The sequence below is a fragment of the Dendroctonus ponderosae genome, unplaced genomic scaffold, assembly GCF_020466585.1.
Source record: "Dendroctonus ponderosae isolate FM_Combo_2020 unplaced genomic scaffold, Dpon_F_20191213v2 Dpon_F_20191213_59, whole genome shotgun sequence".
NCBI classification, from domain to species: Eukaryota; Metazoa; Arthropoda; class Insecta; order Coleoptera; family Curculionidae; genus Dendroctonus; species Dendroctonus ponderosae.
This window is the reverse complement of record NW_026018805.1, coordinates 1-17,192: the sequence shown is the minus strand read 5'-3', so window position 1 is coordinate 17,192 and position 17,192 is coordinate 1. Positions and strand designations below refer to the sequence as shown.

The window sequence follows — 17,192 nt, the reverse complement described above, 5'->3', positions numbered from 1 at the left end:
ATGTCCGTTTAGCTTCCCAACGCCCTGTTTCTTAAAAGAAACGAGTTTTGAGGGCTCAAAGTAAATCGTTCAACAATTGTGCATAGAACATAAACACCCGTTTAGCACAAAATAACTTCAATATTTAAAAAAGAACTGAACTGAAGGCCGTTAAACTTCAGAAACTGCTGTAAATAATGCGCAATTCAACCTTACCAACTTTCTGCCTCTGTCCCCATCTGAAAAAATTCATTTTTTATCATGATTTCGGGCTTGGGGAAGTCTCCATTAATTAAACTTAAAAGTGTTTAAAAAATAGCTTTAATAAACTTGCTTAATCTAAACATATAAACCACTTTATCACAATAATCTTAACGCTTCATAAAATGTATGAAGACGAAATCAAGAAGTGTTCTCGGTTAATAATTAAACATTCAACTTGCTAAATGGCAATTTTAGCGCTTTGCAATAATGCAGATCAATAGATAAAGTTAAACAATAATCGATAAGACTTCCACATCTTAACAGAACCCAAAGTTCGGCATTTTGCGGTCAATAGTCTGGAAAACGTAGGTCTAGCTTAATAAGAAAATATCGTCTAAAGTAAGGAGGAATCGTTAAACACCGCTGCGTTAATGCTCGACCAAGGGTCCCCAAAAGTACTTGGAAATTCTCTCCTCATCTTCTGTAACGAAGAAGTCTCTTCCATGCTTCACAAACTCTTGACTGCTGATTCTTCCATCTCCATTAGAATCGATGGCTCTGAACGCTAACACTGCGTCCATTTCTTTCAGTCCTAGCACATTGAAAAACAGCTTAAATTCCTCCACTGTTATTTGACCTGATGCATCCTTATCCACAGCCTGCAGCAAAGATGCAAATTATTCGGTTAATAAGTTAAGTTAAAGGAAAGATTATCAGATTTGAAAATAAAACGGACGCTGGCTTGATGTACGTACCTTGAATAAATAGGGCAGGAAAGAATGAGCACGTCTCACAAGCCTTTTATCATTAAGCACATGATGCATATTCTCCAAGAACCTTTCGACAGATATCAGGTTGTAGGCCGTAATTTCTCCAAACTGCTTCTCCCATAGATCCTAAAAAACCCCGTGGTTCAAAAACATCTTACGGCCAAAAACAAAGTGAAACTTACCTGTATAACTTTATAAAATTCCTGTGTATGTTTCTCACTGAGGTGCCCCAAATCCACAAAACCATCAGCCAACAGCTTGAAGTCATCAAAAGAAATCACTCCATCCTTATTCAGATCCAGGATGGAGTGGAAAGTGCGCATCTTCCTCCTCCAAAAATCAGAGTCTCCCTGGCAAATTAAAATTAGTAGAATATTTCCTAAACAGTTTTCTATGTTTTTTTCTCACCCTCTTGCCCAACCATCCTTCCAAATCACAATCAGATTCAGATGATGATTGGTATTTGCGTTCATGATGCGGTTTGGTGTCATGTTTGCTACTCAGCCCACGCGACGCCAGCTCTAAGTTCGTAATCTTAGGTGTGAGGAGGCAGGATTGTTGAGTACAAGATAAAGCCTGCAATGTGTAAACATTTTTCTTTTTTAATAATAGAGACACAATGATGAAGGCAATAAAATTACATCAGTTTGATTATGTGCCACTTTTGAATCGCTTTGTTTAGAACACATTTAAAGTTAAGTAATAGAAAGCAAATGTTGTTGGCAAAATCGCCGTTCCATTTAAACGCTTTGGTTGTTTACAACAACTGAAAGAAATTTTTTGGTTGTTTACAACAACAAAATTGACCTCCACAAGCAATCGGTTAATGAATGTTCGCCTTGAGCCACATGTTTTTATACGATATGCTATGAATTATTAGCGATTTTTTGCAGAAAAGTCGCGCCTATTAGGTTGAATTTATTGGCTACATAAGCTAGGAAATGTACTATAACGAATGATAGCATTCACAAATTTATTCGTTATTTAATGGGTATCAACAATTTCCTATTATATGAAAATCATTTGTTGCTTTATTTAATTGATATCAACATAAATTGGTTGAACACAAATTAAAATTATCAGAAGAGGCAGCAACAATTAAAGGACTAGCAAATATTTATTATTATGTAGATGTGTACCATATCTACCAATATATTTATTTATTTATCAAATATAAACGATTATAAGTATATACCAAAAGTACTTAATTATTTTATTTTATATTCCATGTGTTAAATTTATTGGTAGAAACGCAAATTTCTTCAAACAATTGCAAACGTCGGTGCAAATTAACTCTGGTTAATGCTGGTGCAAATTAACGAAAAAAGTTTATTTTAAGCGGTTTAGATTTTTAGCCGAAATATCTGCCCTATTACGGCTTTAACCGCACATATGCGCAAATATCTGCTGGTTGAAATCTATCAATTGAGCCCAAAGAACAGACATGTACATTTTTATTTTTGACCGAAAATGTAAGGTTTTTTCGAAAAAAAATTTTATGTCTCAAATTCTTTATGATTTTAAACACACACGGTAGCGAGAAATCCGGCGAGCGCAGAAATATACTCGCTTCACTCTTCTGATCCTAAAAAAACGAAAATGTTGGCTCATCTTGAGCGGTTCGGATTTTTTACCGACGATGATGCATGCTGGGGAGCTCCAAAAACACTCATGTTTGTTTTTAATTTTGACCGAAAATTTTCCCAAATTTTTATCGGATTGTAATCATTCATTCAATCTGTGTTAAATTAAAAAAAAACGCATTAATAAAAATACATGCGAACACACACAGTGCTATTTTTTCTCGTTTGATATAAACGATAATAAAAAATATAAATAAACTTTCGCTTGAAAAGTTGATAAATATCCAAAGAAACTTGTTGTTATTTAACCATGTATCTAGGCAATTAATTCAACAGCACTTTATTAACACATCAGTTTACTTTGAGTCAGGTACTGCCAGTATATTTCTGTTAATGTGAATTTATCGAACACTTTCGAATTCGTCTAGACTTGCATAGTTCATAATAGCGTCTATTGTCAAAAATAGGTCAACTGCTTATCATATCTTCATTTTAACAACCTGACCATGTGACTACGTGAATGTAAGAGCATAATCTCTCTGGAGATACATCTGGTACTGCACGTACGTGTAAATAAATAATGAATTGGAGGTCAGAGACAGTGAAATTTGCGTAATTGTTTCAACTGGTTAATGTGTTTAACCCCGATTTCGGTTATAGAAGTATTGAGGATTTAATCAGTTCTTCTGGGGCTTAGAGTGGTGGGTTTCTTTTACATATTTAAATAGTTATGTTTTAATAGTAGTTTTAAAGCAAATTCAATGATTATCGCACAATGGGATCAAAAAAACAAATGATTTATTATTGGGTATGCAAAGAGGACAGATTTAAGCGCACAAAATATGCTGAAGAATTCTACAGAACAAGATATCAAAGTTAGGATATTTTCGCAATTTTCTTAAATTTTATTCAAAAATAATCAGTAGTGCGCTTAAACTTTTCCAGTGCTGAATACAATGCACATTAGTTAAATTGAAATGCCGCACAAATCTTAAATAATATTTTCCTTTATAGCATTACTAAAACGTGTTTGGACTAAAAGCCCAAATATAAGTTAAATCAAAATTTAATTAAAATGTAAGCTAAATAAAAGCAAGTAAGAAGAGCAATCGTAGTAACATTAAAGTAGCATCGTACTGAGCGAGGATATTTATTAGTTTGCCCTTTTGTAAAGAAAAATAAAGCAAAATGCCGAAGTTAACTAAAACTCGGTGGATAGAAAATCTAGTGATGATTTCTTCAGTAAAAAAATCCTGATTCGCCGCCCAAATCGAAAAGTACCATAAGCAAGATTTAAAAACAGTTCCAGAAAAATGATCATTTAAGAAAAATTATTGATCATCAGTGTGTTCAAGGAAGAAGTCAAATTGAATGTGCCTACTTCTCCCTGTTCAAGAAAATGTTAATGCCTCACTAGAGAACTCGAAAATGGCCAGTTTTCAGAGGCTGGAATTCTTAAATTCCAAAAAATTGATACTTGTAATATGGAAATCCTGCAGAAGCTCAAATTCAAAAAACACAACCTGAATGAAGAAAGGCCACACACTTGTTTGAGCAAGTTTGGACTGAAGAAAACCTGTTAAATCCGGACTATTTTCAATAGGATTTCACTTGAAGAGCAAATTGTTCAGACCAAACCGACAAACATTTAGGAGTTGCAAAAGAGAGTACAACGGAAATGCAGGCTAATTTCCTCAGAATTAATTAGGAATGTTCAAAATGAGCTTCGGTTTCGTTGAGCATATCAGCATTTTATTATCAGTTTATCAATTATTAATTTAGACTTTGTGCAATTATTGGAGAAATATTATTGATGGGGACGATAAAAATTATATTTATTATATTAACGAAAACCATAAAAATTATAATTAGGTTGAGATCTCTTCATTTTCGAATTTTTCATGTGCGTGATAAATATTTTTAGATGCGAAGAAATAAAAATTTGATTTTTGTTCATATGCCCTTTAAGAATAGTCAAAAAAATAGCTTTGCCATTTAAAAATGGTCGTTGGCATGATATCTCAAGTTTGGGACACGCTGTATAAAATTTTCTTGCATCTCAATTTCAAATTCCAATAGGAGTGAACCGAGAATATTTCCAAAATAAAACCTGACTGTAAGTATGTACATTTATGTTAAATTATGTAACAAAATTAGTTTATTTGTACGAGTTTAACGAAACGAATATCACCATGAATTTGTGGTATTTAACTATTTTTATTACAATTTTGAAATTGGTATGTTTACTATCTATTTGGGAATGTTTTATTTAGCTGTATTTACTCAGATAAACATATTATATCGGTTGTTGCACTTTTGATAAGGTTTCCAGATCTGTTATGAGCTATAATTTATCTTCTCTTTGGTACCTGTTATAAACTATAAGCAATCGAAATGTTTTCGCCATTCGAAAAAAGATGAATAGACAAACAAAACACAGAAATACAAATTTAAAACATTTTTTAACCAATTACTCTCTCATTTTACTCTCAGTTGGAATAAAAATGATAAAAAGGAAACCATGCCCAAATTATGTGTTCCAAAAAAAAAGGTAATCCTTAGCATTAGAAAATTAGTAGGGAAAGTGAATTCCTACATAAACCTTGTTTTTGGTTCTTTTGCCCTTGTTTCTCCATACAAATTGCGATATTTCAAGACTTTCTTTTAAGAGAAAATCATAAAAATATGATGAAAATGGAACATTAAGAGTCGACGGTTTAAAAACAATTTATTTTTCAGCTACTAATTGGGTCATCATTTTCAACACGCATATTTATAATGATCAACTCCTAAAAAGAATCTAAATTGTTTTATATAGTTTTCTTATATCGTTAAATTTTAGCTTCTCCACTTATATAATACATAGAGTGATTACAACGAAATTAATTTTTTTAATAAAATACCCTATCTTGCATGAGAATGCTGTAAGATAGTTACATACGCTAAAATGATAAAACATTAAGTTTGTTGCTTAGACGAAAATAGTTGTTATTTGTGAAAAATAAGGCTATATTTTGGAAGGTTTTTGTGAAAAATATTATTGAATATTATTCGGTTGTTCGATTCATAGCTGATTAATTATTAGTAATAATCTGGAACATTAATCGAATTATGTTCATCTTTGGTGCATTATGTTTGTGTGAGTGGCGATTTTTAGGAGCCATTTGAAAACGCTGCATAGAAAATTAAATTTTAGACAAAAAAGTATTTGTAAATGTAAGTTTGAAAATGCTTTCTTTACGGTATTGAAAAATTGAATTTTTTTCTAAAGATTTATCGTAAACAGCAGCTGGTATTTTAGACATACAGGCACATGTTTATATGAGATTTGTCGCTTTAAAGTCAACTTTTTTATGTATAGTTTTCATATGCTGATTAATCCCATTATGGTGTTTTTTCTTCCAACTAAACCTTATGGTGTTTTTTCTCGAAAAAGATGCGTCGTACAAAAAGAGCTAAAGACAGACCGGGACGAACAGCGAAATCACCAGTTTTTAATTAATTAAATCTAATCTAATTAAAGAAAAAACAGAGGCGCGCAAATTTTCTCTGTAAAAATATACACAGGCGTAACTGTACGACACCGGTTTGAATAACTTTGTTTTATTCAGTGCAAAACGAAAATCGATATCGTATTGTCTTTAAAATTCAATTTTTTGTTAAATTTTTAAACACGCCTGTGGATCCCACAATCGTTTCCAGACTTGCATTTCTGTTTTGCTTAAAATTAAACTTGCTACGTGCCCTTTAATCCCGGCTCGTTTATAGCTTCTTAGCAAATCTTCTACCTGAATTCATATTTTGGGGTATCGGCTCTTTTGTTAAAATTTAGGTCCTCATCCAAGCATCTGCTTTGATTAAAAGTTGCAAATAAAATTTAACATTTAACTCAACAAATTTTCTTGGATTTTAATGATTCTATTGAAACTGAATTCAAATAGAAAAAGTTGGTCGCATTTCAAGTACCTACACTGTACAAGGGGGCCAAAAACTTAAAACCCAAAAAGTCGAATTTTAACGTACATATTTCTACAGCACTTTACATCGGTCACGTTGAGGCAATCGTTAGTTGATTTAAAGTAAAATTATTATCTAATAATTCTCGTATGGCTTTTTGCGCGTCTTATTTTAAACGAAACTGTGCTACTAACTACCTACTAATTAGTAGCAAGCATTAAAAAAAGATAAAAGTTTATCATGTTTTTAATAAACGAAGCAAATAATTGCTGAGTACTAAAATGAAATGAAGAAGAACAAGGCTTTCGTCTATTCGATCATTTCTGGGGATAATTTTAAAAGAATACAATCGAACTGAACAAAATAAAAAATGTTTTTTTATTCAACGATATTTGAATAAAAATGTTAATTATTATACATATAAAATCAGTCCGAGCTCAAGAGTGCAAATGATATTGAGAGGCGACGAGAAACTATCAACTTTATTTATAAAAAAATGGCCAAGAATCATTTGAATTAAATTCAAAAGGCATTAATTACTTATTAAGTTAAAAATGCCGTTGGAAATTGATATTCATACTCGATTAAATTAACTTACCGCTGCTGTATTCCTCAAGCCCTCCAATTTTGCAATTTCCACCGGATTTTTCGAACATACAATCTTTTGTACGTTCTTTCCCAGTTTCAGTCCATTTCTCAAAATAGAAAACGCCATTTCTGCACGATAATTCTAACGGTACAGCAACGAGTGACGACAAATTGATTATCAAGGATAAGTTCAAAGAGTTTTAGGTGTTTAAAGTGATCCAAAAACGACACCCCAACAGCTGGTTACAAAATCGACAAACAAAGCACTAATGGTAAGAGGGCGACTGTGAAAATCGATGGGTGTCTGGTCGCACTGAACGCACTGAACACGTTTGAATCGTTCTTCGGTTAAAAGAGACCTCGGACCCCACTTGGACGATTTAAAATGCAAGAATGGTATACAGGCGATAATCGTAATCACCAACAAGCGGGCTAGGGTGGTACTTTGTACTGAAAAAGTGTTTCCAACACCAACAGAAAACAAATATTTGCAGGGGTTTGTCCAATACTAAGCCTCAAAAGCTAAAAAAAAAAACATTTGGTTGATGCTTTGCATCCAATTTTTTCAAATGTTAAGCTCAACTAGTAGAGGGCATCAAATTAATGAACGTATCCATTCAAATCGAAGAACAATAATTTGGGAAAACCCCAGTTTTTTAGCTAGAAAAATCCCCTGAAGAAAAATTGAAAGAAAAGGAAAAATAAACAGCAATTACATCGTACCATTCCAATGCTTGTAAACAACTTTCAATCATATCTGATGGTCGCATTTCAGTTCAATGTACGGCCCCCCCGTCTATGTTCACCTCAGATATTTTCCAGCTTCATTCATATACAGGATGTCTACGTTTAATTTTAAAGCAAACCCGTCAAACAAGCCCAATTTTGTTTTTTTAACCTTCCAACTTTACAGCCCCCAGAATCTACAGGGCGTTTCGGTGCCAGCAAATTTGAAAGATTTAATGGAAACAAATGAGTTTTATGCTTTTTAAAGCATTTTCGCTGTTTGCTTGAAAAAAAAACATCACACTGTAGTTTTGCACGGGTTTTAATCAATTTGAGATAAACGCAATGATAAAAGTATATTTTTGCTCTGGGTCACTTTGGCTTCGAAAAAAATACAATATTATCCCTTAGTGCGATTTATCCACTTCATAGTATTAATCCTACCTCCTTCCAAAAAATATTAATTTAATTGTTTTTATAAATTAACAAACTTCGATATATTTTCAGTTAAATTTGAAGAATCGCTGTTATTTTTCCGAAAAACTCACCCAATTATCGCGGTTCAATCGCATTGTTTCGAATCGTCCCTGGTACATCGGTAGTGTGCGAGAAAGAACAACTGATTTCCATGACAACCGCTATATTATTTTCTCTCTTGACTGTAGCTGGACAACGTCAGTTTGATTACGAGGTGAGATGGAAACTTGGATGCTTCTTCAAGCTTACACAGCTCTGAGGATACAAGCAAATCGTAAAAAAAATTCTCCGATGTCCCAAAAGACGGAAAACCTCATATGGTACCTTTCTTATGGTATGAACAGCTATAGAACTGAACAAATACCCGTTTGTATGTGTGTGGAAGCCAAAAATGTTTTTAATCTAATTCAGATGAAAAAGCTTTTCGAAGAAGCATTTTGAGAGGGTAAATAAACAAACAGTCTGAGACAAAATCTGGACCTCTACAAGCGACTGAAGATATAAAATCTATAAACTGTTCAAATATAGAATGAGTCGTAGATAAGTTCTATATTGTTGAGGCGGATTCATTTTTTTACAAACTTCTTGTTGGGTATTTCGCCTCAAAAATTTTTGTCTTTAAAACAGACAGAATTTCCTCACGTCTTTTATTACAGATTGATAAATAGTGCTCCTATTTCGCAATAAGAAAGAATTATTTATCAAAAAGATATTTATCAAGCTGTAAGAGAAAATTCCAATTAGTAAAGAAATTAATTTGAAAAATTACCTTGACGTTTCGATAACTATTTTCTGCTATCGTTATCAAAGGAACCTAAATGAACCTAAAAAAGAGTATGTTAATAAATTGTGTATGAGTATGATGTATTAAATAGAATGAGTCCATATCAGCTTTTTGTCCGTGGAAAGAATATGTATTTTTTACCTTTTAGGTTTCATCAGAATTTGTAAACCGCTACGGAGATAAAAGCAGAAATGTACAAAGTTTGGGACCCTTTTGGGAATGTTTTAAACATTTTGTGAAACTTCGCAATTTTGATAGCTCGAATTCGCAAAATTGCTTTTTTGCAACATTAGACACAGTTTTTCGACAACCAAACACTTTTGGAATCGACAACCTGACTCAAACTTGCTCTTATTTTAAATACTAAATCAGAAAATAATATCAAAATTAGAGGTTTTCATTTGAAAAAAATTATTTTGTGCGGTTTTCTCAATTTAATTTTGAAACTGATTTTTTAACATTTTGTATTTATTATAATTATCAAAGAGTGAAAATGTTATTAAAGTCCTTTTCAACCAGACACCCAACTCACATTATATAATACATATTTCCTTACAAGAAAAATTAATAATATTTATTCTAGTGCTTGCAACTGTAATTTTTGAGATAAAATTTGAAATGAACCAAAAACGGTTAAATTTATGTATATAATATTTTACATAAAACATATTTAAAATGTGGAGTAGAATCCCAAAATGTAATAATATACAGGGTGTCCCATTTAAAGCAAACATGCTGAGACCTATTTCCAGTATAACCAGAAGTTTGACCATTTTAAAAATATTTTACATCGTTTGCCCTCAATGACTTCGGTATACTCGTAATGGCCGGTAATTAGAATAATTTTCAAAATTATTCTAATTATACATTGTGTACATATACAAAAATTATTAATGAATATCAAGTGACCGTTTAGTATTTTTATTTAATTTATAATTGATTAGATTAATTGAAAAAATAATTCTGCTTATTTCATTTATCTTCGTGTTTTTCATACATTTTCATACAGATATCTTTATGTATTTATATTTATAGTTTTCCTTAATTAATGGCCGGAGATAACGCCTCCTGATTCATCTCGCAATGACATTAATAAACGTCTATATCACGTCTCCTAACTGAGAGTGAAAAGCACTAAATTACCAAATATATTTTTATAAGGGCCGGTTGCGCAATCCAAGTTCAGCGGTGAACGTGGTTTAACGAAAGTTTTCGGTTGTACCAGTCGCGTTTAAGCTTGAACGGCAGATTAAATCCGAGTTCAGTTTTACCGCACAGTTTGTGCGGCACAGAACGTACCTCCTTAGGAGCGGTTGCATAAAAGCAAGTTCAACGATGGTTCAGCAGAACCGAGTTCGATTATTCACGGGTTGTACAACGCCTAGCGGAACTCGGTTCAGTTGAACTGGACAATCACATCAATTTTTTTTCTCAGGTGGGCTCTTCCGAACCTTTGTAAAATGTGCTATTTGGTAAACTTTGATTGGCTACTATGTTTGTCGTGGTACAACCCGTGAATAATTGAACTTGGTTCAGCTGAACCATCGTTCAACTTGCTTTTGTGCAACCAGCCTTAAGTCGATCTTTCCCCTGGCTAGAGAATTATACTTTATTGCGCAACATTGAACATAACCTATACTGACTGACATTCAACGCAGTTCATTTGTAATCTTCGCTGTTGAACATACACAAACTCTCCAAAATGTCCCTTGGAAAAACAATTTACAATTCCATTTTCAAGAGGTCTTCCACCTTCACTCTGGCTTTCATTGCGTCGGCCTTTATTTTCGAGAGAACGCTGGATTCGGCCTGTGACACCATATTTGACAATATCAATAAAGGGGTATGTTAGTTATGTAATCATTCAGCTAAGAGATTCTCCAAATTTAGGGCCTGCCAATTCAAGCAGAGAACTTTGACGAAGCGATTTACAAACTGCAGCTGGTGATAAAATCGACCAGGTTGAGCTTAGCATGAAAAATCCTTTTTAAACAGACTTCTCCTATTTTCGAAGAAAATATCTATTTAGATTTCAAAATAGGCCTGATGGCAAAGAAGACTGTTTAAAACAGGAGATGTAACATCAAAGTCAGTTTGGCCGATTTTCTCAAAAAACTGCGTTATACAGATAGTCTGTAATACGATTTTACCTTTTCAGAAATTATGGAAGGACATCAAGGACAACTACACCCAGTAATATACTTAGCTCATCTCATATAGTATAACTTATTCTGAATGTTAACGCAGTTTATAAATAAAAAATTCTAAAACAGCTGAAGGAAATTGAACAAATTCGAAATTAAGTACTAAAACTCGATTTTATTGATTATTCCACTACCTCCCACGGTTTTTCTGGCCTGTGCTGGTCCCAAGGGTAAGGAGCTTTATATTGAGGGGGCTCTTTTAGTTCCACCCCACTCTCTTGCAGTGCTTTGAGAAACAGGGCTACTTTGTCAGTCTCGTTGCGAGGTGTGATATAGCAGCTGATCTCTGTAAGCCCTGTTTGAAGGCACCTCATCCCTAGAATCTAAGCTGAGCGTTGAATCACAGCCTTGTAATAATCAACTGAGCTTACCCTGCCTAAGTTAATGTATGCTGACGTATCTTTGGCACTATACAAGAACTTTTTTATGCACCATTCACAGGTGCTTGCCCGCAACACTTCTCCATTTTCAAAATGATTTACAGTGGCTGTAACGTACTTGCTACTGACTTCAAGATTCAGTCTGCAAAGGTTTGAGAATGAATCATATCGGCTAGATCTGTTTAGATGTTCGCTTACTTGTGCCAGTAATTTCTTCCAGGGTTGTCAACGTGATAACCATCGGGCTTGTAACCAATTCTCAACCTTTCCAGGTTTCGAGGATTTCTATTGACAAAAACCGGGGCTAAATTGGGGTTGGCCACCACGGCTGTGCTTGCATTCCGAATGTTTATAAACGAAAGAACAACCGCCCTGCTTTGAGTACCTACTTGCATTTTAGCTGAGAACTAAGGGAGATTTAAAGCAATTAACAGAGACAATTGTCTTTGCAATTAATTATTTGAAACTGTTTGAAATGAAAACAAGAAAGATATTGGTTAACTACTAGCAGCTGCCAATATCTTCTCAATTATGCGACGAAAGTGCACTGACATTAAACTCTCTAACTTCATGGATGTTTTTGTTTCCCATTAACTGTTGCCCTTTGGACTTCCATTGAGTTCGCTTTGAGTATAAAAATACATTCGAATTCTAATTAAAAGATTGAATATTCATTTAAATGCAAAGTCCAGTTCACTTAAGGTGTTACCATGGCTCTGCTACAGAAAAGTCTACAAAAAGGTAAGTTCTGTCCTCCCCTAAAGGTTTGTTTGTGTTATTGTAGTTAGTAGTTTATTAGTCAAAGTATCTCAAACTAGTATGGGTGTGAGTGTTTATAATACTACTTCCAAATATTAACTATTTGAAGGCCATAAGAGTTAAACGTCTCAACAAGTCATTGCCCGCGTTTAGAGCCATATTTTAAGTCAATAGATATGTTCTTTTGATCGTTATTTACTTAAAAATGTGTTATTTAAGGCACGCAATAACTTAAATAATACTAACTATAATAGTAAAGGCCTTTAAGACAGCATATGTACATAAGGGGTGTTCCATTAAAAATAATTATGTTTACGGAACACTCGAACTCCCTGTACATTAGAGCTTATTTGAAAGGAGTCACGCTATGTACAAGGCTTTTTTCCATTTAACCAACTTCATATCATTTACGGTTTTCGATATCCTACTGAAGCTTCTTATCTTGGACACAGTGTATGTACAATCTATAGCCCTACAGGGAGTTTAATAAACAAAAACTTGATATGAAAAGCTTCGAAGGGTCTCTCTCAATTAGCAATATGTTCCAAATATTAATAAAAACAATGTTTTCATTACCTAATTTTAAAAAGAGGAAACAAAACCATGGATCCAATCACATTTGCAATACCACAATTGAATGAAAGTCCAAATTTATTGTTAAAATTAGGGACCATTGCCCTAATTACTATTCAATTTTTCAATTCAGTTTGTCATCCTTCAGTAAAAATTAATTTCGAACAGTGTCGACACAATATATATGCCTAGCTATAGGAAACTTGTAAAATACTCTACTCGCTGATTAACGAGCCACTAAAGATTAGCCCCCTTGCTTCAGTGTGCATGTTCAAGCAAAGGGGCATCGCCTCTTTAGCAGCCCTATCTGAGACTCATCAAATGCTGCAAAAGAGCTGCAGAGACTTTGTTGATGGCGAACTTAAACCAATCGCTGCCAAAGTGGACCGGGAGCATCTGTACCCGAAAGAACAGATCAAAAAAATGGGGGAATTGGGGCTGATGGCCATTGCAGTACCAGAGGAATTTGGAGGCACTGGGCTGGATTATCTGGCATACGCTATTGCTTTAGAAGAAGTATCTCGAGGGTAAGGATTCTTCTCACATCGATTATTTCGCTAAAAAGTCCAATCATTTGGGTGTAAGCATACGGAATTTTATTCACCTTTCTGACTTGTGAATATTTTATGGTTTTGTGTTTTGTCAACCGATCAAATCATGAATAAACCGACAAAAGAACAGTGGGTTAAGTTTAATTTCTAATTAAGTTGGGAAAACGCAAAGGAGATAAGCTGAGATTCATGCTAGTTTTTTTAGTTCTCCACTGAACTTTTGTACAAAATTTATCAATACTTTTGCTTTTTTATAAGCGTTGAGTGACATTTTTCCCTAATGCTGATAGGTCATAACCGAATTTAATAAATTCTTGCAAAGCACCCAAAAAACTGCTCGTGTAATGTTTTATTTTTTAATGTATATATGTTGCTTTTTTTCATCTCTTAACAGTAAACAGTAAATCACTATTTTTTGTCGTTGATGCACAAATATAATTTTCAATTTTTTGTGGTTCACCAATGTTGCCACGCGCAAATGAAACAATATTATCCCGCAATCAGTCTCATTAACAATTTATCATTTAGTTTTGAATAACATCGGTCATTAATACGAACAGAAGCTCTGGTTTATCAGCAGAAATAATGCTGATTTCCTCATCTTGTTTCATAAAAACGTTCAGTTTTTTTTAAGTTAATTAACATTTTGAATAGAAAAAAATATTTTCAGCTGTGCGAGTGCTGGAGTTATAATGTCCGTAAATAACTCGCTCTATTTAGGACCAATTCTCCAATGGGGTACCAAAGAGCAAAAGGAAAAATGGATCCAACCATTCACAACTGGCGAAAAAGTAACTTAATACCAAATAACAGCAAAACCAGCCTATCAATAACCGATCCATTTTTTTAGGTAGGTTGTTTCGCACTTTCAGAGCCTGGCAATGGATCTGATGCGGGTGCAGCCTCAACTACCGCTAAATCAGAAGGAGACAGTTTTCTCCTGAACGGCACAAAGTCGTGGATTACAAACGCATTTGAAAGTGAAGCAGGTGTGGTGTTTGCAACAACCGACAAAAGTCTGAAGCACAAAGGAATTTCGGCGATCATCATACCCAAACCAGTAGAGGGGTTGGAACTGGGCAAAAAGGAGGACAAGTTGGGAATAAGGGGCTCTTCGACTTGCGCGCTTATGTTTGACAATTGCAAAATACCCAAAGAGAACCTCTTAGGGGAGCTCGGCTTTGGCTTCAAAGTAGGAACATTTCTTCCACATTTAAACCGCAAAAGTAACTTTGGTTTTTAAATTAGATAGCAATGATTTGCCTAGACGCCGGTCGAATAGGCATCGCTTCACAGGCGTTGGGCATTGCTCAGGCATCTTTAGAAATAGCGGCTGATTATGCCGCGAAAAGATTGAGCTTTGGAAAGCCGCTTTTAAAGGTAAATGCTACGCAGTTTAATACCGGGCTAGTTTTCAACCAGCGATACATTTTAGCATCAAACCATCCAGAACAAACTAGCTGAAATGGCCTTAAGGCTTGAATCAGCACGATTGTTAACCTGGAGGGCGGCGTGGTTGAAAGACAACCACAAGCCTTACACGAAAGAGGCCGCAATGGCGAAACTAGCCGCTAGTGAAGCGGCCACATTTTTGAGTCACCAGTGTATTCAGATTTTAGGCGGAATGGGGCAAGTGTTTAAGGGAAATTTATTTTTCACCGTACTAATTCTTGAGTTGCAGTTATGTATCAGATATGCCGGCGGAACGGCATTATAGAGACGCCCGGATAACGGAGATTTATGAGGGAACTTCCGAGATTCAAAGACTGGTTATTGCAGCCAACATTATTAAGGAATTAGGAGCTTAAGTTTCAAAAATCTAATACAAGATTACACATATTTTTATATACACAATTCAATTTTGCCAATTTGCTCCATATACTCAGTATATCCAAAAAGGGTGCTGGTAACGTTAAAAAATGGCAATTTATCCCATATGGAAAAACAAAAAAACTATTGGTTTAGATTGCGATTTTATTAAACAATACAATGTACAATACCTTGACTGATATCAAAAACCTGCAAAAAAGTACCTTCCGGTTGACACTGATTACAAACTAGCTCTTAAATAACATCGAAAAATTCAAAAGTATTTAGAACAAAACAGAAAGAACATATCAAAAAATGCGTCTCTTCGAACTTAATAGTGGACAAAACATAAAACCGGTGGACAAATAACCAGAAAATCTTATTGAAAACTGACAGAGACTTAGCGACAGCATTCTGAATGGAAATGCCGTCACCGAAAGGCTGAAGGCATATAAAAATAAGCAATTGTATTCAATGTGTGGTTAACCGTAAAGAGTTCAGAAAAATTCACTGCGATTTTTTCGGGATATTACATGAACTGGGAGTTCTAAAAAGGCATGCATACCGATAGTTAACTAATGCCGTAAGAGAGCAGATAATAAATGCAGTAGATACTTAACAAAACAAAATTACAGAGGCCATAATATTTCAAATGGAATTCACACCCTTCGCACAGAAAACTTTATTAATAAAAAGTCTAATCTACACCTAACTGAAATTATCACATTATCGAATCAAGAAAATATTTCGGCAAACTTGTTCACAACTGTTATAAAATTTTCTACTTGTGAGTCCACAACTGTTCATTTAGTAAAGTAATAAGGCGAGTTCATAGTTTTTTTTATATCGAGACGAATACAGTTACTTTCAAATTAATTTAATCGGCAGGTCTTTTTTCGCTATGCTTTTTTGTGTATTCCTCCGCATTTTTTGTAAACTTCTTCTTATCCTTCAGATATTCTTCAGCTAGGTCTGCCCTTAATGGATGTTCAGGCTCTGGATCATTTACTAAAGCCACCAGGGCTTGGATCACTTTAACAACAAAAAAAAAGTTTGTTGAAAAGTGGTAGACAATGGCTAAGGTTCCATGGTTTTTTCGTACTTTCATTGTCTTACCAAGATATTTGAATCACAGTTTCGGTTGATGGTTATCAAGTGAATTTGAATCCTTTGATGTTTTTTTCTGATTTTCATAATTGCATTCGGGACATGATAGTAAAAAGTGTGTTTGTTTTTTTTAACTCGTTACTCTGATACTCAGTTGAAAAATGAGAAAATCCAATACATCGCCAGAAAAAAAAAATTAAAGCCTATTTTTTAAATAATCAAACTTGCGATAACAAATTTTAAAGCGAGTGCTGAATAGCTCAATAAAGTTAAACACCGATATGGAATTCGACAACATCAGTGACGAGGGACCCATAGAGCCCTGGAGAACTGCTTCGAAATAAAGTCAGGGAAATGCAGTTGTTGCACCGAATCTATAACGCATACCAAAGTGGGCTTTTTGGAAAATACGCCCTCCAAAGACACTTGCTGATCAATCTGAGGCCTCAGACCCAAGTAGAAAAATGAGCAAGGAGACGATCACATTTACTTCTTGTTCAAACGCCTCTGGGACTCATAAAATGAAATTGTTAGTGTTACGAAGATCCGGTAAGCCTTCTTCGTTCGGCAATGAAAAGTTACCGATGACTTACCAAATACAGATGAAAATGGACTTTGGAAAATTCTGAATCGGAACACCACATTTTAACCTTAACAGAAATGAAAAAACGAGCTTTTAAGGCAGAGCAAAGAGATACTACACAAACTAAAATCACAATTTTTTTACGTCGACTTAGATTT

At 34.3% G+C, this 17,192-nt stretch overlaps 5 protein-coding genes across 6 annotated transcripts; 2 read left to right on the top strand and 3 right to left on the bottom strand.

Annotated features, from left to right (window-relative positions):
- Window positions 1-284: 284 nt before the first annotated feature.
- On the bottom strand, window positions 285-7,479 carry LOC109544106 (sarcoplasmic calcium-binding protein). Of its 2 annotated transcripts, none has more exons than XM_019914146.2 (5): window positions 7,092-7,479; window positions 1,362-1,529; window positions 1,136-1,303; window positions 939-1,079; window positions 285-842 (listed from the first exon to the last, which is right to left on the bottom strand). In XM_019914146.2, the coding sequence occupies exons 1-5, from the start codon at window positions 7,206-7,208 to the stop codon at window positions 612-614; spliced, it is 825 nt and encodes a 274-aa protein (XP_019769705.1). In that variant the 5' UTR covers window positions 7,209-7,479; the 3' UTR covers window positions 285-611. The 2 variants fall into 2 exon arrangements, with proteins under 2 accessions (XP_019769705.1, XP_048523113.1); XM_048667156.1 differs by lacking the exon at window positions 7,092-7,479 and adding an exon at window positions 1,595-1,677.
- Window positions 7,480-10,683: 3,204 nt separating this feature from the next.
- On the top strand, window positions 10,684-11,340 carry LOC109544055 (cytochrome b-c1 complex subunit 9). Its single transcript, XM_019914071.2, has 2 exons — window positions 10,684-10,911; window positions 11,227-11,340. Exons 1-2 carry the CDS (start codon window positions 10,771-10,773, stop codon window positions 11,263-11,265), a joined length of 180 nt encoding a protein of 59 aa, XP_019769630.2. The 5' UTR covers window positions 10,684-10,770; the 3' UTR covers window positions 11,266-11,340.
- Window positions 11,341-11,367: 27 nt separating this feature from the next.
- On the bottom strand, window positions 11,368-12,202 carry LOC109544053 (39S ribosomal protein L18, mitochondrial). The gene is made up of 3 exons (XM_019914068.2): window positions 11,851-12,202; window positions 11,644-11,794; window positions 11,368-11,595 (listed from the first exon to the last, which is right to left on the bottom strand). Exons 1-3 carry the CDS (start codon window positions 12,045-12,047, stop codon window positions 11,395-11,397), a joined length of 549 nt encoding a protein of 182 aa, XP_019769627.1. The 5' UTR covers window positions 12,048-12,202; the 3' UTR covers window positions 11,368-11,394.
- An 11-nt stretch (window positions 12,203-12,213) lies between these two features.
- On the top strand, window positions 12,214-15,499 carry LOC125504747 (short-chain specific acyl-CoA dehydrogenase, mitochondrial-like). Its single transcript, XM_048667154.1, has 7 exons — window positions 12,214-12,393; window positions 13,247-13,511; window positions 14,206-14,326; window positions 14,386-14,727; window positions 14,784-14,915; window positions 14,971-15,164; window positions 15,217-15,499. The coding sequence occupies exons 1-7, from the start codon at window positions 12,363-12,365 to the stop codon at window positions 15,341-15,343; spliced, it is 1,212 nt and encodes a 403-aa protein (XP_048523111.1). The 5' UTR covers window positions 12,214-12,362; the 3' UTR covers window positions 15,344-15,499.
- LOC125504748 (ubiquitin-conjugating enzyme E2 L3-like) lies at window positions 15,492-16,376 on the bottom strand (the record flags this gene model as incomplete). The annotated part of the gene is given in 1 exon segment (XM_048667155.1): window positions 15,492-16,376. A coding segment is annotated over 1 exon segment (155 nt), but the record flags the coding sequence as incomplete, so codon positions are not given.
- Between the last annotated feature and the right edge of the window lie 816 nt (window positions 16,377-17,192).

Excerpts from the sequence above, each read along its gene's own strand:
- LOC109544106 (XM_019914146.2), bottom strand. The coding sequence starts at position 7,208 with ATGGCGTTTTCTATTTTGAGAAATGGACTGAAACTGGGAAAGAACGTA. Across the intron at positions 1,530-7,091 it reads GCTTGAGGAATACAGCAGCG|GCTTTATCTTGTACTCAACA; the intron begins GTAAGTTAATTT and ends TACACATTGCAG. Across the intron at positions 843-938 it reads TCCTGCCCTATTTATTCAAG|GCTGTGGATAAGGATGCATC; the intron begins GTACGTACATCA and ends TCTTTGCTGCAG.
- LOC109544055 (XM_019914071.2), top strand. The coding sequence starts at position 10,771 with ATGTCCCTTGGAAAAACAATTTACAATTCCATTTTCAAGAGGTCTTCC. Across the intron at positions 10,912-11,226 it reads TTGACAATATCAATAAAGGG|AAATTATGGAAGGACATCAA; the intron begins GTATGTTAGTTA and ends TTACCTTTTCAG.
- LOC109544053 (XM_019914068.2), bottom strand. The coding sequence starts at position 12,047 with ATGCAAGTAGGTACTCAAAGCAGGGCGGTTGTTCTTTCGTTTATAAAC. Across the intron at positions 11,795-11,850 it reads GGAAGAAATTACTGGCACAA|ACTGAATCTTGAAGTCAGTA; the intron begins GTAAGCGAACAT and ends AAACCTTTGCAG. Across the intron at positions 11,596-11,643 it reads CATACATTAACTTAGGCAGG|ATTCTAGGGATGAGGTGCCT; the intron begins GTAAGCTCAGTT and ends CGCTCAGCTTAG.
- LOC125504747 (XM_048667154.1), top strand. The coding sequence starts at position 12,363 with ATGGCTCTGCTACAGAAAAGTCTACAAAAAG. Across the intron at positions 14,327-14,385 it reads CATTCACAACTGGCGAAAAA|GTAGGTTGTTTCGCACTTTC; the intron begins GTAACTTAATAC and ends CCATTTTTTTAG. Across the intron at positions 15,165-15,216 it reads CAGATTTTAGGCGGAATGGG|TTATGTATCAGATATGCCGG; the intron begins GCAAGTGTTTAA and ends CTTGAGTTGCAG.